This window comes from Varroa destructor, unplaced genomic scaffold (genome assembly GCF_002443255.2).
Source record: "Varroa destructor unplaced genomic scaffold, Vdes_3.0 BEIS01000007.1, whole genome shotgun sequence".
NCBI classification, from domain to species: Eukaryota; Metazoa; Arthropoda; class Arachnida; order Mesostigmata; family Varroidae; genus Varroa; species Varroa destructor.
The window spans coordinates 15,350,288-15,374,527 of record NW_019211460.1 but is presented as its reverse complement, the minus strand read 5'-3'; the positions used below and the strand labels follow the sequence as shown (position 1 = coordinate 15,374,527).

Here is a 24,240-nt window from a genome sequence, read left to right as displayed (position 1 = left end):
TACTACTAGAGTTAGGATATAGTAGTTATTGGCTAAAGTTTATCGAAATACAGAATACATGCAGTTACGGTTTCTATTTGTAAAAATGAAATTCTGTTATTAATACTAAGTTGCGTAATTCCGGATTGCCCTCAAATTTAGTTACGTCACTTCTGACGGGATAACAGGTAGTGACAATATCAGTCGTATTCAAGTGCGCTAATGTACATTCATGCCCATGCGTCATATAGTTACTATACTCGAAGTTATGGAAGTGGAAAGCAACGTCTTCATTTTTAAAGTGCTTCGTTGAGTAAGAAATGAGCATCTTCAATGGTTGAGCGATTCAGACGTGTGACGTAAACCAAAAATTAGGCGGTAGTGAGGCCGGAAGTTTGCTTAGGACGAGTTACCGTAATCTCTATGTACATCTATAGGTATATTGGCAGCCTATTGAACGGTGCAAGGTTGCGATCAATTTCGTACGAATGAGTTAACCACCCACAGAGATGGCTTTCTACGAATTCACCTATGTATTATACATAAATATAATTTTAGGACCATAAATACAACCGTTGGCTGATAAGCTTGCCCCTGGCTTCTAATGGCCAGTTAATACAGTCTATCACTATGCCGGCAACCATCAACAACAACAGCAGCAGCAGCAAACAGCTTCATTCCGTCCAAAAAACAGAGGTAGTATTTTAAACAGCTCCGTAGCGGCTTAAGAACTGTGGGGCAGTCGTCTGCCCCCATGTCTCCAAGCAATGAACGGCTGCCCCTTACGTGGAGCTCCGCTGGTGTTCCGTATGCACGTGTGTATGTGTGTATTCATGTAATTGAGGAGTTCTCTGTATCTTAACGCGTACAAATGGCTCTTTTGCTACGTGAGCTTCTTAGTGTACGTTTCTCTGCAAGAGCACTGCACCAGGGTCGTCTCCGTCCCTCGGAAGATACAGCCACATTCAATTAAAGTGTCTGACTGACCAGGCACCGTAAGCAGCAGATTGTTTGGCCTGTTCTAGCTCGTCTCTGCGCACCTTGTCTATGGCGTGTACACCTAGAGGACACGGAAGCAAGCAAGCTGTTAACAACAGTTTCAAGTATATGAATGGTGTGAGGTGGTACATCGGTGTCCTCAGAAAGCTTGCGGGATGTTTTTGGCGTTTATACAACCGTGCAATGCGGACAACTCCAGTTGGTCGCGCCGGCTAAAAATAGCTGTTTGTCATACATCGGTCTTCCATCGAAGACGAGCTCGGATTCAAAATTATCCCTTGCTTCGTCTGCGTACGTCAGCACCGGACTAACTAAACGCAACAAGTCGTCGGATTGTGCCCTACGTGAACACTTTGCAAGAGAGCACGTTACATAGATATGATTGAAGACGACAGCGGTGACCATCTGTGCGCCTTGTTCCATTAACGTGATGATGGTGTTCAATAGCAAGAGTTCGTACCTGAACCGTGTACACAACTCACCTGTACTCTACTTGTACAGGTGTCCGTATGATGTACAGCTGTGTTCGCCAGTCTGATGAAACGTCGAGCGGATTAAGCGGCTGTGACTTCGCTGGTGCTCTTTCTATATATCTTGTGTTTTGCTGTTCCCGCCTTCCGGCTCTGTTGCTTCGAGTCAAGTGATCTGTCTTCCACCATCTCAAATAAACTCGTAAGCAGCAGCGATTACATAAAATCATCTGATATATCATTCTTCTTCTTTATTGTTGTCGGGGGTCGGCGTAGTTCATTCTTCCAGAAGAACCGCACTTATTTTTCACTTGTTCTTTCCTCAAGGCACATTTCAGACCTCCAGTCGACCGGTGAGAGTCTTCCTTTAGCTCAAGCTGGAGGCTTCGCCTGATCCCTTCCTTCGTTTACGGCACCGTTACGGCACGGGGGATCGAAGATCATCCTGTGTATGTAATAGTTTACGACTAGCTTATCGCGCGCTTCGCAGTGGCATCTCCGAAAGCTCTCACTCAATTGTTTAATGTTTCAGATCATTTCCTCGTTGTCACGTCCGCCGATTTTGTTCGTTGCGCCACAAGCATAACGAGCACAGTTGACAGGGTCGCCCGGCGACGGCGGCATAGGAAAACAAAGGCGACAGTCTAGACGACAAGCGCGTTTGCCCTTTTCTTGTTCTTCTCGTCGGCACCCGCCGTCGTCGCCGTCGCCGCCGCCGCCGCCGCCATCGCCGCTACTGCTGCTAGCATCATCAAAGTATTGATATTTAGCGCGCGTCACCGACGTTCGCTTTCCCAGTCTAACATGGATGGTTCGCCCACCCCCAGGACACACATCGTTTTAGATGGACAGACAGGAAAGTTTCAGGCGTGCGTTGCAGCTGGACAGTTGTGCGTGGATTGTATCCGCCGATGTGGCGTAGTCCGGTTGCGTAGCTGTCTCTTTCAAGCATATCACTATTCTCGGGAAAGGAATCTTTCATCTATGCAGTGATAGACTGACCCGTCGCAGGCATGGCTGCTTCGCTGGTTTCACGCGATCGCAGTTCAATCAACGCAGTGTATAGTGGTTCACTGTAGATGATGCATTAGGCGCGTACGATTGCACTCGAGTAAACGTGTATTTACTACTGTTGCTGCTGTACGTCACTGGCGCTTTCATTAGTCGGTCTAGCTCCCACTTAGAAGCTAAGTGTAGCGCAATAAATCGATTTCTTGGGCCCTTGGCCAATCTACGAACCAGTTCAACACAGATACGAATTGCGAAAAGATAAAGTAAACAAAGTTTGTTCTCTTCACACCAACTCCTTCACGTCTCAAAGTGATGTAATGGCTAATAGATGAAGGCTAGGAAATTGTCGACGAAAACTTTCTGTTGCCAGAACTACAAAACATTCTAGGAGCATATGCGAACGGAGCGTTCGAGTTGCCATTGCATTATCCTCTCTGATCTAATAATTGCGACCGATCGGGTCATGTGTGTGAGTGCTCAAATCTGTGACCGTAGTTCCGTCGTACAACGAATTTCTGAAGACCCCGCGCATTCACGCCTGTTCCATAAGGATCGCAGCGAACTTCGCTGTTTCGGGTGGTCTCGATGCGTTCCCTTTAGAGCGACAGGATCTCGTGTCACGCCAAGTGATTTACGTAACCAGTCATATAGCTCATATGAACGTGCTGCGCTACCAGCAGATTACGCATAACAAGGACATTGATTTACCGCTTCTTGTCGATTATCACCGTGGACCAAACGGAAATACTATTTCATCTTGGTTTTGAGCGCTAGAACTTAACGGTTTCAGTAGAATTCCAGCAGCTGTATTCTGTATTAGCTTATTTCGAGTTCAGTACGGCGCCATTTTTGCCGCTAATTTTTCAGCAAAACGGAAAATTATTAAAAAGTTAGTGACTGAACCAGCAGACGACGACACTTCTTCACCTGGGCCTTTGTCTAACACGTTGAACGAGAACAATCTCCAAAAAATTGCGAGTGACATACGACTTCCAGCTACTACGTCTAGTATTACTAGCATCAATCCTATTCTTAGGGGATTTACTACAAGCTTTCTGTGGCGAGCGATCATACTTTGTTGTGATTGAACGAAAGGAGATCTCTTCCCCCTCATTTTTCTTGGCTGACGGGTTGCGGATGACGCCGCCGGCGACAATCAGGCGCGCAACCTATAAGGCTCTCTCCGTGTCTGAGCGTCTCAGGCATCGAACACGGGAGACTTGTGCCTTTGCTTAGGTCTGACTGAATAAGCCGACCAACTAACTGGTACCCGTCACCGGGCCTCCCAAAGCCCAGCTTAGCCTTCACTGGGCGCCACTGTGCTTACTGGTTACCGTCTAGTTGTCTAGAGAAAATCGTCTTCCAGAGAATTTTGCTTTTAGTTGTAAGGTGATAATATTATTATTATTGTTAGCGATTTATCCTGATAGCGAAAGCAGCCAAAAGAGTATCATAACATTAGCAAAAGAAAGCCACAACAGTCAGCTACTATAAAATCGCGCGCCACTTTCAACATCAATCGAAGTCGGTAGTTTTCACTTGTGAGATATTGGATGTGATTGCCTGCTGTAGACAGATAGTGTCTTGATTGGGTTCGTTGAACGGTATTATCTGTTCGGCATAAATTTCTCTTGCTGAGCATCGTTCGTGTCGGAACTCGCAGTCCAGTTGCAGCCCGATGTGCGCATCTTTCTGCGATCTTCAGTCATCTTCGCGAAGACCGAACCCAGCTCAACGATTACGTTCCAACGTCAGCTGACAGTACTGTGGCTATGTCGGTGATGTAGGCCCAATGTGATGCGACACACGCGGCTGTGTGATCGTTTGTGTCGGGTCTCGTTGTGATGCTAAATTGAACTTGACCTCTACCGAAATTGGCCAGAATAAAAGCACTCCTAAGACACGAAGTGAGAATTTGTGACGTCTGCAGTGATCAGAACAAGCGTGACGACAAGAACCTTAATCGAGGCACCGTAACTGTATATATATATATATATATATTTGCTTCGATAAAATCTAACCGACTGCGGTTGTTCCTGATTATTTTTCATCAACTTGCCTTGGTTAATAATACGACACAATGAGGTTTTTAGATACGGTGTACGAGCTCAATGAAGAAGGCATTGAACGTGTTAACGTGGAACATGAACCTCGCTGGATCCGAAATGTGTGGCGGAAGAAGTACGTGCTCGTGACATAGACAATAATGATTACGATAGTGATATTATAGGTAGGCTGTCGAAAAGACAACAATCCAACGGCACCACTTAACTGCTATAAGACGATCTTCAAAATGGGTAGCACAAGTTTTTAGACTGGTCAGCGATTAGTTTGTCAACGAATCGGGCGTCGAGGGGCAATACCATGCGGGAATACAGTTCATCCACGAATGGTTCGCATTCTATACGAAAACAAAAAGGATCCGTTTGATAATTCTTCTTTCTCACTGTGAACGGCATGGAAGGCTGATCAGAAAAGAACGGAAATGAACAAATGGTCGGGCAAATCTTCTGTTTAAGGAAAAGAGTACAACTGAGTCATTCTCTCTTGGTTTTTATCCTGACTTTTGGATTCATACGTCGTTGAATTGTGTAGACTACAAAAAGCGTGCAGCTCGAAAAACGTTGAGTTAACCCTGAAAGCGGATAAAGGCACATTGCCACTTTGAAAAAGCCTATTATGACCTTTTATCAGGATTAGGATAAAATCAATGAAGAAATCACTACACGCGAATAGAATAAGATGGCTTTCTACTGTTAGCGAAACGAGTCGTAAAAGACGTAACATGGGCGTTTGGGTTGTATTTACAACCAAGGAACATCCTACACGGACAAACCCACTTTGGTCAGTTGCTCCACACCAATAAGCTATCACACAGACCGGGATAGATGGCAGAGAGTCATAGGCTCGATCCAAGCATTATGCACCCCCCTAAAATCTCTATCTCTATATCTAATTAACGACGTTTCCTATCGTTGTTGTTTATTTCAACGATAAGCTAACAGAGCTTTCTCACAACTCCAGCGTTGTAATATACCACGATGTTTTACGTTAATGTGCCCTACAAGCCGCCCAAGAGCTCTTCTTGTGGTAAGGCGCACGTTAGCTTTGTGTTAGCCGAGTCAATGGCGACTAGATATACAAACATTCAAACAGAACAAACTCTAACAACAGTACCATAGGCTCCTTCGTGTTTTATACTGACAGCGACTATATATATGTACAAATCACTAATAGATATAGTTTTTTTTTCTGCTTTTCTTTCTGCAGTGTTCTGGGCTCGAGTGGTAGTTGGGCTGCGGATATGGAGCGAGGCGGAGTGGCAGATAACCTGGACGGCGCGGAAGCGCCCCGGGATCCGGGCGCTCTGACTACGCACCCCAGCTACACCGACAAGGACTTTGAAGGACATCGTGCGCACACCGTCTATGTGGGGCTACATGTGCCCGGCTATAGGCGGCGAGCCAGCGCGTCGGGACCTTCTGGGCACCATAGGTACGTCGAAGACTGATGATGAAGACACTGAAATATGGGGAACAAGAAAGGCAGATTATTGATACAGTGATAACATCATGATAGTATAAATACTCGTAATATCAATAGTAATATCCAAATGACATCATTCAAGCTTATTTATGACAAAGTTCACGGACAACTTTCCATAAAAACACACATTATCTAGTCCCTAGCTCAGACGATTTCTAGCGCCATTATCACCTCGCAACCGCGAAGTGCGTTATCTCGGATGTTCACGCACTGAGAGAATATGTTGTATCTCTAGTGTCAAAATAGTATCTATTGTGTAAAATCTATCTAATCTTAACTTATAAAACATACAATCAGAAAATTAGGACATGAAGCTTATTTGTGATACCCAGTAAGTTTAGTCTGATATCGTAGATTAAAATAGCCTTTGTTGTAGAGTGCAGGGTGCTATATCGTTTTATACCGAAATTTTGTGGACTTATTTTGAAGAAAAATAACTGGAGAAACAACAATACATTGCCAGCACTGTATTGTTAGTGATAACAATCTTGTTATGATCGAGCTTTCAGTCGCATATATTGGAGGCAGTTGACAATCAAATGCGAAAACTGCTACAGCAGAACAACTGCAAAAAATTTTATCTAGGTTTATCTTGAAGCTCCATCTGTTCAGCATAAAGTTTGAATGGCTTCATAAAGAAAATCGTTCTCATAAAGAACACATTTCTATTCCATAATATAAGCGTGGACATTCTACAGTGGGAAAAATGGGCCCTATAACAAAAGTATTAGGAAGGACATTCATTCGCTACCACTATTAATGTCCCGAGTCCGGCGAACCATCTGCCCTGGAAATTATTTCACCTCTAAAGACCGAATAAACCTTCACCAACGTGACAGATGTTGGTGCGCTTGAATTTCCTCTTGGCCTATTTTTTTGTCCAGTTATTTTCGTTAGTTAGACAGAAAGATTCTTTACCGATTACCGATCAGTCGTCGGATTGATTAAATGGAATAAGTGTTTACGCTCTGTTATCCTACGGCATGACGCTAAATCTGTCTGACTGGTTTTTCGTGGACATGTCTGTGTGGATATATGAAGCGGTCACAGTGAACGACGACACAGTGAGACGTCATTGCGTAAAGAAAGCCAGCAGCGAAGCTGACTGGCTTAAGCAAAAAGCTCAAGCCTATCAGCTTTCTATCTACCTATTATTATATTCGTAATATTTTATCGTGCAATAGAATGATTACAGTATATATAAAAGCATACTGCAGACTTATTTACCACCGAAACGACAGGGGCCTCTTACGTGTCAAAAGTGCGCGCATATTGAAGCTGCCAATTCTTGTGTTGCAACGGAACAAGCTTTCAAATCCCGTCGACAAGAACCAAACGATGGCCTGAGCATTAAGTACGTCAACATAAATGTCGCTGATATTAGCCCTGCTTTCCACTCAATTCAAGTGGCTCCGGCCCTAACTACGAATACTGGCTCAAATATGAATCGAATGAGCCCTTTTCTTTCACGTATAGATATCTTCCGAAATCTCTGGTCACCGTAGATGACGTCCGAATGTGTTTGTGAATTCAGATCGCGTAGTTTTGCGCCAGTATGAAGAGAGAAACTTTCGCTATGGACACATACGATAGATGTCGGGCTTGATTCAATTCCATTGCGCCTACCTGAGTCGGCGTTGTTTTTTCTGAAAACATAGCTCGTCTTTTGAAAATATTTGATTTTTATTATTCTCAAGACTGGTCAGCATACGAACGATTAAGAATGGAAAGGAAACAACGTTTTGTGACGAGTCAAAATCTCGTAGCTGTGGTTGTACTCAATTTTCGGTTGGTGCCTGCAAATTTCGGTTAGTGGGCCTAACGTCAACCATTTTCATCGCATCGTCAATGGGCTATTTGAGGGTGGAGAAAAACTCGAGTGATGGAACATCAATTTTGACAGATTGAGAACCAGCATATCAATAATCGCATGACCCAAAGCTTATTACGTTTGGCGTAATCGTTGCTTTACGTTAGAAATATAATAGAACCATTGTTAGTTTAGGCGATCTTGACAATAATTAACTGATGTCCGCTTGACGCCGTTATGAGCAGCGAATAAATGTTAGAAATTACATCATCACCAAGCTTAAAAGAATGCTAAAATTACTGGTGATATTTGAGGCTGCATCCTAATAATGGTCGCGTTTGTTGTCCCACCAATATTCTGCGTGTCGACGATAAAGTCACGCTGTTTCGAAAGGGGCCATTTTATCTTGCGTGATAAAAGCTGAAATTACGCTGCTCGTTTAGCTTGCCGCCGTATCTTGCACCGTAAGGGCTTTTTATAATATTTAGGCTGCAGGCGGTGACACAGTCCGAGACTCAAGTTCTCTCCCGCGACCCTTCTAGCCCTCTCTAACTCAACGGATATAGCGAAGTTGGGGGAGTCACTTTCTGCGACAAGCATCCCGACCGTCTAGACGCTCGACGACGCGTGTTGCCGGACCTCGAGTGCATAGTAAGGTGGAATTACACCCAGGGAGAACCTTAACATCATTGATATGCCAATGTGCCACATTGGACGGTCGTTTGTCTGAGCTGTTTGATTCGAAACGCTGCGTCCTGTTACTTACGAAAAAGGACTTCTAGTGTGCTTATGCTAAATAGCACCACTTTGCAAATTTCGTCAAAGAGCGATGCGACAAAGGGATGTACTCTATAGAATAAATGGACTTTGTTGCCAGCGAAATCTGCACCCGACGCTTCTATTATTAACGGTTATTGGTAATAATTGTTGAAATAATAAACGACCGTTCTTATGAGTAATGATGTTAGCTTCGTTGCAAAATAATCACGTGAATTCGTCTGGTCTATGAAGGAGGCGTATTTTACTACAGGCCGTTATGCCTTTTTTTTTGCCGTAGCGTCGTTGTGAAAAAGCGGACATAGGACTGACCTGAATCAGTAATTTGATCACAATATATGCATGTTGGCCTCTATCTAGTTTTCCATGCAAGACAAACACTCACGTCTGTCCAATTTATCAGCCTGGTTTACTACTAGCTGTTGAGTTTCCAACTCAATAGCAAAACTCCAATGTGGATTAATTTAAGGCAAACGTCACCGTGCACCAACCGAGATCATGGCACAAGCTGATGTCCTTCATGAACAAATCAATCATGCCCTGATTACCACAGTCAATCAATTAGTAAATCATGCTTCACAGATGCTCAGGGTGCAGATTCAACGAGTCTTTCCATTCGAGAATTTCAACATCATTCGTGCGACGCACGACACGAAAATCAGACCTCACGAAACGTGCAGTGGTCAGATTGTTGACGCATCCAAGTGCCCAATCTAAGATTCATGCGAGAGCATCGTATCTCAATAAGGGCACAACAATCAGCAGTATCGAAGTGTAAGTTGCGTTTTTTAACCGTCCCAGTTATTTTTACTGTATAAACAGGTTTGCAAAATCATCTCTTCGGTATAGTATCTAAGGTTTCTCCCTTGTTGGTAGGTCAAAGCAGGGCGGGTCCCACTCGACTTATCGGGGGCTTCTTCAGTAGACACATGGACAAGATACCATATGCCATGGTAACTATCTTGTCATCGTTGAAATTTGAACTAGTGACGGCTGCACGTTTAGGACTACCATGAAAGCGCGATTGCGCATTAGCCATCCAAAACATGCCGCTACGAGAGCACATGTTTGTCTGCAGTTATTATTATAGACCTGGTACTTATCGCTACAAATAATAAACGACTCAACAGTTAACCGATTTAGAGAAAAATATTGTTTATTTATACATATTACGGTGCTCCAATGTTAAGCAGACGAAAGTGATTTTCGATCATCTGTAATCGTCACTCTCTGCCTGTTCCGTTGCCAAAACGACAACATAATAATTATTATTTTTGTAATTTCTAAGAAATGGAAATAAACTAGAGAACGGTTTGTCCTCTTTTGTTTGGTGTCAACCTCAATGCTGAATGTTGTTGCCTATAATTATTATATACGCGGTGTCCGCGTCACGAGGAACCGCAGCCAGTTTCGTTTGTCTACGCATAGACGTATTCCTGTAAACGTGCCATTACCAATCCGTGCTATTAGAAATTTTCAGTGGAGTTAATCGACGTATGGTTTCTTGTTTGAGAGATTGGTGCCATAGCCATTTTTGATATCGTCGTTGCCACTGGTTGCCTTTTGGATTAATACGACAGATTGTGCCGACAAGCCAACATGTCCAAGGAAACACAAACTGATACTGAGATGTATCATCTATTTCTATGAAAAGCAGTTAGCAAGCGCCCTAACTGATAACAAGTTCATGAACCTAGCTTCATAATCGTCCAGTTAATGTTAAGAAGCAACTGTTTTCAATTCTATTTAGATAATGCTAATGATTACAACGCGGCAATGAAGCAGAGAAATGAAAATCGACGCAATGCCGGTTGGAAAGAAAGCTTTTAGCAAGCCAGCCTCCTAAAACGGGGACAGAATATGTTTTTAAATTTTAAAACGGATACTTGAGGTCGTCCTCAATAAACCAATAGGAGGGATTTAACAGAGCTGATCGAGACCTTAAGAGAGCTATTCATTTGCAGCTGGGAGCATGCGAGTTAGCAAAACGTTCATGGATGATTGTTTTTGATTTCTTTCACCATTTGTAAGTGGTCACTAGCAACATTCGATCTTCATCTGTTCTCGAATCTTCCTTGGCTAAACCACGACCAATCTAATCGTTCATCTTTTCTTATCTTCTATGCTACACAGCGATCTCTTATGCCGCCTTGGTAGAAGTCGCGTGTCTGACGGCGTAGGCTGTAGCTCGAGGAGATATTACCTTGTTACTGAAGACAAACAAAATAGTTGATCCTTAAGCACAGCCATTAGCCATGTCTTTCCCGGGAAGCAATCGTAACAAGTGGGGACCTGAAAGTATCAGTCCCTTTGTCCTGCAGCTAATGAACTAGCTTTTCGTGCAGTAGTCGATATTCTTCGGTTGAGTTAGAGCTGTGATTCAGAGCGTTTTCAATGGACTCCTATAGATAAGTAATAATCTTAAGGAGTGTTGGAAGAGGCATTAAATACTTAGAAAGCAACGACGACAAAATAATGGTATAGCCTATAAAGAATATGAAAATAAAAAGAAAAAAAAAAGTTCGATATCAGAGCTATATGAATATCGACAAATAATTTTAGCATAGAGTTGTTGCAACACAAAGATCTGTTGAGTCGTTAATATGGGTCCGTTTATTTTCAATGTTAAGGATAAGTTTCCTAAACATTTTAAATCTTAAGGATGCTAAACAATCTAGCAAAACCTTTAAGCAAAACTTGAGAGCGACAACTTAATTGAATTATTGCTATAACGTTTTTCTATTGATTTATTCGTTTTTTTCCTTTGCACAGACGCCATCGGCATCATGGAAAGAAAGGCTCTCCCGGCGGCCAAACAGGCACCGGGCCTCAACCCGAAGACAAAGTTCAAGCACCCGCCGAGCGTATTCATTTTTTGCTCGGTGAAGAAGACGAAGGACACGAAGTACATCCGCTCTTTTCAGAGATGGAGGTGCTTACTCAGAGCATGGACAGTGGTGACTACGAGTGGCGCGAAGCTGCCCGATGGATTAAATACGAAGAGGTCAGTTAGTTAGCTTATCTAAATTTTATCACGAAATTGAGCTAAGCATGAAAAAGTTAACGTAATGTACCGGCCTCGATTACCAGTAATGGGATAACACTCATTACTGGTCATCGAGGCCGTTTCGCTTTCGGATATTTCGTCGCATACTTTCGGATGCTTGGTCTTGTTAGCTGTGCTCGATAATTAATCAACTGCGATATAAACATATTCGCGTAAATGAAAAGTCACAGAGAGAAAGTACCAACATAGATAAGGTGTTAATCTAACGATCTTTTCTATCGCTGTTGGCGTCCCGCAGGACGTAGAGGAAGGCGGCGACCGTTGGTCAAAACCTCACGTATCAACAATTTCTCTACACTCGCTTATGGATCTCCGTAGTTTTTTGCTGAACGGAACAGTTCTTCTTGATATGGAGGCTACCAGCCTGGAGAATATAGCAGAGCTTATCCTCGAAAATATGGTTAGTATCAGTCAATGGCATCTGTATGCGTCTGTTCCTCGGTGTCCGAGCGTGCGTGCGTGCGTGCGAGCGATGTTCAGTAGTTAGTACAATGGTTTCTTAGCTTTGATAGAAACCAACTGTAGATATCTGCCTCTCCAATTAGCGTATCGGTAATAGACGGCAAGGGAATCCGATTTATAATCAAAATTAGCTCATGTCCAATTCTGATAGCTACCGAAATTCAGCTGAATTTTATTATCGTCTAATCGCAGTAGTTAGTGTTCTTCCCTACCCGTCAAAGATTTGGTCGCCATATTTGATTTTTCTCAGGTCAACTCAAAACAGCTTCCAATGTCGGCTCTGGATTGTCGCGATCGCATCAAAGAGATTCTTCTGAAGCGACATCGTCACCAACACGAGAAGCGACAGACAGACGCCAAACGCCTACCCTTAATTCGCTCCCTCGCAGACATCGGACGCAATAGTTCCAAGTCAATGTTCGGCAGCACCAACAACAGTATGTTTACACTATCAAACGATAGCTATTGTCAACCGTATGATCATAGGAGTCAAATGAGCTAACTTAAACGAGTGACGCTCACACGTCGTTAGACGGCGAAGCACGCTTAGATACGGTCCTGGTCAGCATAGACAAATAAAAATTTGTTTTTTTTTCGTCCACAATCGTTAATGTTTGTATAATGTCAGTCTGTGGCTCAATAAAAAATATAGGAATATATATATATATATATATTGTAGGACGGATGACTCATCTTCTATAAACATCGTGTGGTTTCGTTCAGTCAGTGAGAAAAAAAATGTAGATTAAACAGGTCAATCTATTCATCAATAACGTATTCCAGCACCCCAGAAACCTTTTGATTGCGCCATCACTATATGTTCCAACAAAAATCAGGCCCAGTTCAATTTCTTTTTTATTTCCATAGCACACAACACAACAATGTACGTTTGTTGCACTTCATTAGCGACTTCTATTAGCATAATTCGTCAATAGCTTCGACATGTCGATATCCTACATACGATCGAGCGACCTGCGATTTGCCGTACTATTCAATATAAACTTCGAGCACCGTATTTGTCCCACACACAAATATGGCTCATGAATAATTCCAGCTTTATCCGACCCTATAACAATGGCCTTATAACTGGGTCGTATAGCGTAGGTAAAAGAAAAAAAAGGTTGTTCAAAAAGTTACCAAAGCAGCTTAGGTATGTTACATTTTGTAGGTGTAGAAGTTTTGTTTCGTCACCTAATCTAAACGAAAGCTTAATTTATTGATGATGACAGTTTCATAAAGGTCTTTATTAAAACAGTAACCATATATTAACTACGTCTTCTAACTGAAAGATAAAAGTGGTTTTGACGTTCTTAGAAATAGATTGCCTCTGGTAAGTTGTTGTGCTCTTTTGCGTATACACATATAGGCTATTGCATCTTATATTTCGTCTCTACACTATATCGATTTCAAATCTCTAAGTTTCTGCAATAACCCTTCCACTTTGTTCTTTTAATCTTGAGACACATACACACTGTAATATTATAAGCTAAATACTTGTAGGTAGAAAGGCGGCTCAACGGGGAATCATTGCAAACGTTCCGAACACCCTATTGAATCAAGAATGGCAATTTCTGAGCTCCTATATCATTCACGTAAGCTTTCTAAACTACTTTACCACACATACGTCCTCTCTATCCACCAACATAATCAGCATATCTATATTTTATCGAATGTATAGGACTGGCTGTTGAAGCTTCCTTGTCTTCTCCCGGTTAACACCTGCACTTTCCTTAAGCGATATTGGCGTGTTGTCGTTCCATCGGTAAAATCTCATAGAAATTACTTCCATGTCAACGATTTGTTGACTGGCTTTTTTTTTACTGTTGTTGCTAACGCTCTGGGCGCCTTCACTCACGACTGTGTCGTTAACACGATTGCATTATAAACATCAAACCATATTTGGCAGACGTGCAGATATGTCCATGATTTACCAGTAATGATATGCATAACAGCCTATTTCTCTGCTTCGTAGGTCTTTTTTTTTCTTATATAAAACATTCCCAATATACGTACGTACGTACATCGACTGCCTTTTCTCCTTCTGTGTCTTTTTTGTCGTTTTTATTGTTATTGATGATAAAATACTGTTAGTCATAATGATGCTGATAATCGTGTGCTCTTGTCGTTAACGTGCTTTCGTTGGTCCGTTGCGTTGGTCGGCTCTTCCCCTCCAAACATCACAACCACTTATCTCCGTCTCCTGCTTATGCTGCCACTGCTACTCTACGGTTAAAACACACGACAAAAAATCCTCGTCGTTCTTCATTGCTCATTCGACTTCTGCCATCGTCCGGTGGCGCGCACGTCGCGTCACTCTTCTGCGTTGCATTCTTCGTTCTACGTCATCGCGTCACACCTACCTACCTGCCTGTCTGTCTGTCTGTCTCGGGTACATTGATGGCGATATGTCCCTCGTGATTTGACCACCTGGTGTGGCATGTCGCCACAACGTAAAGGTGATATAGAAGCAGGGGCGACTCCTGCTCCAGCAGTCCAGACTCACGCAGGGCCTCTGCTGAGTGTGCCAGGTACACCTTGTTGCTGTGCGTTCGATAGCCGGGAGTCGCTCCACGGAAGAATTGCCTGGCTTCGGATAGCTAGCTGCCTAGACTCTGCTAATGGAGCGTTCGCGCGCGCTGCAGAATTTGACCACATAGAAATCGGAAATAGAGAAAAAAAAAAACATCAACAAGATAAAAACAGAATAAGGTTTTAGCATAGACATATCATAGCGCCTTCGATTCTCAATGTTGTCCTGTGAACTCTCTGCGACGCGCGCAAAACTGTGTGACGTGACCCTCCTCCTTCCTGTAGTGCGATCACTATAAGAAGCACCATCGTTTTGAACTTGATCCAGCTGATGCCCCGATTTCAATGTGCTGTCATGTGGGTCTGCTTGCCGTCCTAGAACTGTTAGCAAACCTATTTTTGATTTGACTTGATAGTTTTAGGCACAATAGGTTTGTTGCTGTAATCCTAGCGAACCTTTAGTTAGTCTTTTTTTGTTTAGCAATGTAATGTAGTGTGCAATTGATATCAAACACGTGATAATTACCCTTTTTCATCCTCATACCTAATCTCTAATCATCTGGGTCTCTGCGCTCAATGCGCGCCCACGGCATCGAGTGGTTGAGAAAACAAAATTTTTTCATTTACGGATCTGTCCGAATTATTTGAATTTTGATAGCTCTACGACTCTAACAAAAGTATAGTTTCCTTAGTCGTCCTTTTTTCATCTTCTAGGCTCAGGCACGATTTTTATGATACTGACGAGTGTTGACTGGCGAATGAGAGCATAAAATAATGGCATAGGAAACTTGTGCAATTATACCAGACACGAGAAATCTCTAAGATCAACAATCAGTTTTGGTTGTTTGCAACTTCCGAAACAAGGACCGTTCTTTAATTTATGATTTAGTCCGACAATGGGTGTCTAATAGAAACGAAAAGACTGACTGTCACAAATTATTATCAGAGATCATCCAATTGTCTACGCAGTATTTACGTCCGATGTAAAACCAAACACATACATATTTGTAGAATTGCCCCACATATGATCCTATCCTATGGAACGAATGTCATTCTGTACCATTGTTTTCTTGATTTCGCCCATGCATATCGTATATAAATCTGCTTTTTGTTTTATCAGATGTTGTGCCAATATGCACTGTTTGTATCTTACTTTAGTTCGACCCATTTTAGCTGATAGTGATCCTCCAACCTCGTATGCAGAATATTCAAAATCGCAAAAGGGAGTTTGCATGTAGCCCTAAATTGCAATTTTTACCCTGTTTTTCGTTTCATGCCCACTTTACCACCCGTTTAATTTTTTATTGTCAAATAGTCGACTGACTGAACAGTGAGTTGCATTGATCGATCAAATTATGACGGTTTTCGTTTTGTGCTTTATGTTCTCACGCGTGCATTTTCTACTCGAGAGATCCTCTGTAGCATTTGATGGCAATGTACTCGTTTTTGCTCTGGTTATTTTGTAAACAAATCTTCGAAGGGTTGCTCGGTAGCGCGAAGGACCTTTTTCTCCTTCAGCAGAGCCGGGACCCATTAAGTCACGGAAGAGAACTTGTGTCTGCACCGATTTCTGCTAAATTTTTTGCTGCTATTGTTACTGCTGCTTAGCTTGAAGATGTAGTGCAGTGCTGTTATCGTGTAGCTAATTGTAGTGTAGCGTAGAAAGTATATCTGCAGGACGTTGCTGCAGATTAGGCTACTGACTTTTGCAGGTCAGTTATATCGGAGTGATACTTTAACAAAGCATGTCGCACTTTCGCATTTCGTCTCTGATCCGGCTCTCTACTTCTGTTTCACCTGTTCGTTGTTCCACCTGTTCCGGTGTTGCCAATAAACGCCTTCATGTGACAACGTCCAACTACGAACACTATGGCCGAACCCATGGAACCTACTCCGTTTCGTTCAAAACAACGAAAACTTGCAGGTGCCTCAGTACCTGCGTGCGCAGACCAGCTGCAGCTTCACGGTAGTCCCAGCTCCAACTCACTGCATGCAGGTCCGCCTGCCGGCAACAACGAGAACTCATCCCCCGACCTCCATCATCGGGTAAGCTAACGGAATGGCGAAATACCGATGTACCCGGAGTGTTTAACGATCAATTGCCATAACAGGGGTAGGATGATAGATTGGGGGTAGCAGAATGGAGCGCGCGAAGTCTAAAATAGCCGAACCCTCGTTTGAACTGAAATATGGAAGCGGGAAAAACGTTAAGGTAAAATTCAAGTCTCTTGAAATAGTATTCGGGGTTTCGTTGTTGGTTGAACACGTGCAGATTGGGGGCATGCTCGAATTAGACAGACAAGATTCGGTCGTGGCATGTAGCTTGGAACGCTGGTATGGAATCCGATTATAGGGAATATTGGCACAAAATCAAATCTACCTAGGATTGTTTTGTTAGATAACACGTTTTATTTGACTTTCTAACATGTATGCCTATTTATTCCAGTTAACATGACGTAAGTGCCAATATGGTATAGATGATTTGTTTCCACCCTTCTACTAATCATCAAAGTTTTACACTTGTGCCGGAAACCACTTTGAGTTCTTTTCTAAGCTACCTGACTATTTGTATCCCATGCGGACATTTCCTCAATCACAGCGACCTCCATCATTTTAATTAACGGCACGTAGTCATCGCTTATAGTTTTATTTAACCACACTTTACTATTATAGTATTTATTTTTATTCGTATCGTTGTCTAACGATAGCGCAAGATCAACTCGGTAGCCTTTCGCGACCAGCTCCCAGGCACTCGTGCTACCATTTTAGCTTTATTACAGCGCCCTACGCCTCATCTACCCAACATTGCTACGGTCTGTAATAATTCGAAACCGCGGCCTGCACGATAGGCTATATAACATAGATATTAATTATTACCATCCCATCTTGAACGCTGCTCGTGCAGCGTGGTTTCTCGTCGCGTCTATCAATGATCATAAGCAGGACAGGTACAAGTGCTATAGACAATGACAGATTTTATAATAGGGGCCACATGATCAAATTATATATAATATTTGCGCTTTCATCTGAAAAGGCAAAACTGGCAATAGCTAAGCTTCGCCGAGGGTTTCCGCAAGAGTTAGTAACATTTGTTTGAAATCAACGACAAATGAAAAAGTACACAACATTACCCTGCAGTGGTGATTGCTAACAAAAACCAATTGTCCTAGACATGGTTACTCACACTTCTCTACACTACAGGGGGTTAATTTGATTTAGATGTTCATAGCTCCTTTAAGTAAATAGAAACAAGTTCAAAGCTATTATTTATGCTCCGAATGAAAGTTCTACACAGTTTGGAGCAATCTAAACATGATACGATGGGCTCTGTCTTAATTTAATTTCAGTTGAATCAAGCTTTTATGCGCAAAGTGCCCCCAGGTTCCCAGGCTGTGAATATTTTAGTGGGAGAAGTGGATTTTCTAGAGCGACCGATTATGGCTTTTGTCCGATTGAACCAGGCCATGTCACTGGGGGATCTCACTGAGGTCCCCGTGCCGACGAGGTTTTTCTTCCTTTTGCTCGGCCCCACGGGTGAGTTAACGCAAAGAACCAATTTAGCTGAATCTACGGGTCTACATTAACTCCGTTCATAATGCCTTCCTTCAGTATGTTAATGTTACAATTGTTGATCGTAACTAAACGTCATTTAGCATTTAACAGTCTAGTTAGACCACCGGAAGAAAAAATGAGAGAGAAAGTTTTTTTTGGCCTTCCATTAGAATTTCCAAAACTATTAAAGAAGTATTTTTAGCAAAATAATGCTTTCGTGTATGACTTATAATTATTAGTACTATTTCCAACTCTACACGAACTATTTTTTTTTTTGCGTACACTCAGAATTCCCAATTTGTATGCGTTCGCCATTCCACAGGTAACATGGTTCGCTACCATGAAGTAGGCCGCGCTATCGGCATACTCATGACAGATGAAGTATTCCACGACGTAGCCTTCAAGGCCAAAAATCGCGACCACCTGTTAGCTGGCGTCGACGAATTTCTCGATGCTGCGACCGTACTACCACCCGGCGCGTGGGATCCGGCCACGCGAATTGAGCCGCCACAGCATGCACCCTCGCAGGAGGCTCGAAAAAAACAGGAGTCCGAGCTGACTCCAAAGCTCGATCCTGAAGAAGAAGAAGAGCGAGAACGGGAAGAATCAGGATTAAAACGAACGGGAGTGTACGTATAGGTTGTCATCTATAATTAGTTGACAGGACAAAAATAAATGAACAGGGAGCAGAAGCGTTCATTTTGCAATGCACTAATAGTACCCAACATTGATAAGGTTCAACCACCCACCAGTAGTAGTAGTAGTAGTTACAATATCACTATGACTGTAAATTTCATAGTGATATTATGACTATTGCTACAAGAGGTCAATAAGTAGTTTGTTGTGCGAGATAATTTCTGTGTTGGTAAAAAAGAAAACATTCTAACAAATTAGCCTATCTTTTGGGTCTAGGAGCTCTGTACAAGTAAATATATACGCTCATTTTGATATAAACCGGCTCACAAGAGGTTTCGTAATTGAATTCAACGATGCATTTCGGTAAATTCATGTGCTTTCTAAGCCATTAAACGATATTTACTGTAACATATCAGAACGTCAAAGCTTTAGACGGATCATAAATTACTAACGTCGGATACTTTTTCCCGATGTCTGCCAGACAGAGCCGTTCTATCTGATACAACACATTTTGTATGCGTTATTATTGTATAAAGATTGCGTGATGTAGTATATAGCACGTATATACAGGCACCACGTAGTATATAAGATTATTAACGAAACCGTTTACCCCCTTATTTCAGATTGTGGGGTGGTTTGAAAAACGATATTATGCGTAAGATGCCTTGGTATATATCAGACTTCAAAGACGCCTGCTCACTACAGTCTGTGGCATCTATATTTTTCCTGTATTTTGCCTGTCTTACTCCAATAATTACATTCGGCGGTTTGCTGGGATCGGCAACTGAGAATCGCATCGTAAGTACAGTCCACCTTAAAAACTCTAGCACACCCAATAGTAATTACATCCACTAGCATTATAAGGTTTTTGGATTTGCACACAAATGAAAACAAACCAACATGACACAGCTGGAGAGAAACGCAACGCAAAGATTAATGAACGTCTCGATGTTCGCCCGTGTAACACTGAATATTGCAGGCAGCTATGGAATCTCTTATGTCGGGCGCCGTTTGCGGTGTATTATACGGGCTGTTCTCCGGTCAGCCTTTAACCATCCTTGGATCGACCGGCCCCGTGCTCGTATTTGAGACGATCATGTATGACTTTTGTAAAGAACATGGACTCGATTACCTCTCGTTGAGGTTTTGGGTCGGCCTTTGGACGATGGTCATCCTCATTTACCTCGTTAGTATTCACTGAGTCACGCACAAATACATAACTTTCTGATCAGTCATGTCAGTATTATCTCGCTGAATAGATTTCGTTGATACCATAATAGGGGTATACGAAGCCAACGACTGCATCTGACTCTCTATAGGAATTTTTTAAATATTGTTTCTTTTTCGCTCTGTTTGTCCACCTAGGTGGCCCTAGACGCCAGCGCACTCGTGTGCTACATCACGCGATTCACCGAAGAGAACTTTGCCACACTGATCTCTTTGATATTCATTATTGAGGCGTTTAAGAACGTCGGGAAAATCGGGCACAAGATGCCACTGAACACGGATCTGAAGTTACGGATCGATTGCGAATGCCTGCCGCCGGCTAACTCTTCGAATAGGGAGGCATTTCAGAATCTCAGTCGCTATGGATGTTACGCCGCCGGCGGGGAATGGGAGGGGACCGGCTGCCAGTATGTTCCCGATGTATTCCTGCTTTCAGTGGTCCTGTTTGCGGCCACCTTCATTCTGGCCACGTCGCTCAAGAGCTTCAAGTTCACTAGCTACTTTCCAACCTGGGTCCGTGCAATCGTATCGGACTTCGCCGTCGTCATTGCTATATCAGCAGTGAGTCTCGCCGATCTGGCCATCGGACTGGAAACGCCAAAGCTTAACGTGCCGGAAAAGTTTGAGCCGACCTGGTCCGGTCGAGGATGGCTGATTCCGCCATTCAATCATAACCCCTGGTGGACTGTTCTGTTGGCTATACCTCCGGCGATGCTGGCCACGATATTGATTTTTATGGATCAGCAAATCACGGCCGTTATCATCAATCGAAAAGAGAACAAACTTAAAAAAGGCTGTGGATATCACCTAGATCTGCTCGTTCTAGCCGTTTTAATCGGTATATGCTCGGTTTTTGGATTGCCTTGGTTCGTCGCGGCGACCGTGTTGGCTATGACGCACGTCAACTCGCTGAAAATGGAATCTGAAACATCGGCGCCAGGCGAGAAGCCACAGTTTCTTGGAGTGCGAGAACAACGCATCACTCAGGTCGCAATCTTTGCATTGGTAGGGATGTCGGTCTTCTTTACGGCTGTCCTTAAGCACATACCCATGCCAGTGCTATACGGCGTCTTCCTATATATGGGCGTGAGCTCGTTGCAAGGCTCACAGTTATTCGCCAGGATTCTGATTATTTTCATGCCACAAAAGTATCAGCCTGATTACATGTTCTTGCGCAGTGTGCCAACGCTGCGTGTCCACTTGTTCACGTTTATACAAGTGTTATGTCTAGCCTCGCTGTGGCTCATCAAGAGCTACAAACAGACTTCAATCAGCTTTCCACTCATGCTGGTTGTCATGATCGGCGTGCGCAAATGTCTCGATTTTATCTTCACGCGTAAAGGTAAGCAATCCTAAAATAAGATTTACTAGGTTACTATGGTACACTAGTGCATAATACTTATAACTAATGAAATGTTTACATTGAACGTGTCCATTAAGAGGTACTTTTATATTGGCACCTTCTGAGGCAACCAGGAACTCTTCTTGATTAAGAATCTAATTTTCGGTGCGGTGGCTTGGGCAAATAAATCGCTTGCTTCAGATAGCCAAATAGGACTGTTCGCGCGAACCTTCCGCGATGATATACCTCTTTCGAATAGAAAATGAGCTTAGGATACGATACCATAAAACGTTCGATTTCTTGCTACAGAGCTTAAGGTGCTGGACGATATTATGCCCGAACACAAGAGGCAAGAGGAGGCTGAGAAGAATCGCGACTCTGATTCAGGCAACGTAGGCAGTTCTGGGGGTGACAACTGCGCTCTTGAAATGAAAACAACTGGTGGCGAGCTGGGTGGCGTGTCTATTCAATTAGTCAACGGAGATATTATGGAGTGCAAAGAACCCGTCCCTGGTATTAATATTAGCGAACAGCTTCAGAAAACAACCCTATGGAAGGCCATCGACCAACAGAACGTCCCCGAGAAAGAGAAGCCGCCCGTGCCAACGATCGTGACAGAATCCACTGGTGGAAAGTGAGTGTCACACTGTTTTCTGATGAACCAAATTATAATGTGATTTGGCCAATAAGTTGATGTTAGAGCATCGTCTTATAAATTACTCAATTGCCAGTAAACAGCTGAGCGAAGTCGACCCCTCATTAGTTTACTCTATACATATACAAATGTCGGGTAGGGAACGTATCAAGCAATGAAATTCCACAATCATGGTAACATACTTAAATGGGAAAAGAAAAAGCACAGATATTGCTTATGTCTAATTCAACGAGTTATCATTTTTTTAGAATCTACCAATAGGCAAAACGGTCTAATGTACCAGAACCAAATGCATTATACCCTGCCCTGAGATGTTTTTTTCCATCTGCTCTATGCTATCTCTTACGATTACTGCTATTACTCGAGTTATTACCGTCCATTATACTGTTTCAATTATCTATTACCTCACAGTCTTGATATCACCCCAGAATACCTTTGTCAGGGTCGCAGTAATGTCCCGTTTTTGGGTATCGCTCCATATAGTTTGACTATAACATACGTTCATATGTACCGTGTATGGCATATGTATCTCGTTGAGTCGCAGGAAAAAGAAACGTGGCTCAAAGAAGGACGCCGTCTCCGAGGAGGAAAGAAGACGGCTGTCCACGATGACTGAAGAGAACAACGATGAAGACGACGACTGCGGGATAACGATCAAGATCCAGTCTGCCACCCCAGTCCCCCAGAGCTCGCCCCAAGAAGCGAAGAAATCCTTCTTGGGACAACAGCAGGATCCAGTGCAACAGCCCGGCAAAGGCTCCGAGACCACTGTATGACAATAAGTTGCAACCAAAGTCACTGTTATTATTACCCACGCGCTCTCAAGCACACTAATCTAATGAGACTAATGACAACTGTAGCAGACATGTGTGATGTAAAAAAATAATAAAGCACATTAACACACGCGACGCGATAAACAGCAAACGAAAACACTTCTTCCTCTTATAACGCTATCCTACCGGAGCTATTGAACTAAATCGTTGATCTTCAATCGCAAGTGACAGTGTACGCGGTAAATACGATAATTAATGTACATTTTAGATTATAGCATCCGCATCTTTGTTTGTTATGCTAACTATTACATTTGTTACTAGCATTGTATCACTACTATGTTACGATTAATTTATATATCAAGAATTAATAACGAACCTCCTATGGTCTTTGTAACAATGGCTAGATAATCTGATAGCGACTGGGATAGTTTTTTAACTGTAGGTGTTCAGTCCTATTGTCCGCCTTAGTCCTTCCCACCCGACCTGCAGTTGTTGAGCTATGGGCAGACAACAGCAAGGCCTGTTAAGCCAAACATTTCCCAATCATTGATCCATCAGCTATACGCTGTCTCTTTATCTGTGAACCCTAATACTAAAACTGCCCATCAAGAACCTTCTCAAAACGTCGATCAACCACGTTGATAAGTGAATACTCGAGCGCTATGACGCCTTTACGATGGCCACATGTGCCACGACTATACAGTTTTCTTTGGTAGGCGTCTGTCACAATTGTTACCGACCAATATGCAGTCGCTGCTAAATGATTCCAGCCCTCACTACTATCTAGAAATACGTTCTGCAACTTCCTTGTGAACTACGATTGCTACTTCGATGATAACTTGTTCGCCGCCTATTTGTGAACTCAAAAAGCTGTTGCCTGTAGATGCATCAACAGGCTGTGTCGTCAGGTTCCAATCAATCTGACAGAGCGAACCAAACACACAGAAGAAAAAGATAGTTATGGAGAAAAGATAAACGTTGACGACCTACTGAACAGCGCTCGACACCTTAAAACAAACATGTACGCAAAGCAAACTTTCGCCAGTATCCGACTACCAGAAATCTACAGTGTAGATAGGATGGACGACCTACTTTGTCGTACAGCCCTGCGCATGTCGAGCTAACAAAGGAATCCTTGGAAACCTCAACCGACAGACCTTGTCTCCCTTCCATAATCGCGGAAAGTTGGAACCCTCCATCCTAGTGGACCTCTTTCAGAGGGGTAATATCTTTTTCCATACGGATGGGCATTCAGCTCTGGCACGAATTCAACCACGAATTTTCGATAACGATAACCAATATACTACTAGAGTATCCATTATCTTCAGAAAGAACATTCTCCGTTTCCCGTCGTCATTTCCTCGTAGATTCATTCACCGTATAATTAGCAGTGATACATATATAT

The 24,240-nt window shown here is 42.9% G+C and overlaps 1 protein-coding gene across 22 annotated transcripts in view; it reads left to right on the top strand.

Annotated features, from left to right (window-relative positions):
- Nucleotides 1–24,240, top strand: part of LOC111254109 (electroneutral sodium bicarbonate exchanger 1-like) — a 149,689-nt gene that overhangs the window by 60,150 nt on the left and 65,299 nt on the right. For 10 of the 22 annotated variants that reach the window (XM_086975139.1, XM_086975149.1, XM_086975138.1 and 7 more), the window contains exons 2-14: nucleotides 5,730–5,954; nucleotides 11,365–11,596; nucleotides 11,898–12,059; nucleotides 12,372–12,558; nucleotides 14,578–14,649; nucleotides 16,575–16,696; nucleotides 17,998–18,184; nucleotides 18,525–18,831; nucleotides 19,462–19,636; nucleotides 19,818–20,024; nucleotides 20,204–21,407; nucleotides 21,717–22,041; nucleotides 22,601–22,832. In XM_086975139.1, the coding sequence (XP_086831265.1) occupies nucleotides 5,764–5,954; nucleotides 11,365–11,596; nucleotides 11,898–12,059; nucleotides 12,372–12,558; nucleotides 14,578–14,649; nucleotides 16,575–16,696; nucleotides 17,998–18,184; nucleotides 18,525–18,831; nucleotides 19,462–19,636; nucleotides 19,818–20,024; nucleotides 20,204–21,407; nucleotides 21,717–22,041; nucleotides 22,601–22,832 (3,603 nt within the window). In that variant the 5' untranslated portion in view covers nucleotides 5,730–5,763. The other 12 variants (XR_015317312.1, XM_086975133.1, XM_086975132.1 and 9 more) reach the window with 9 other exon arrangements.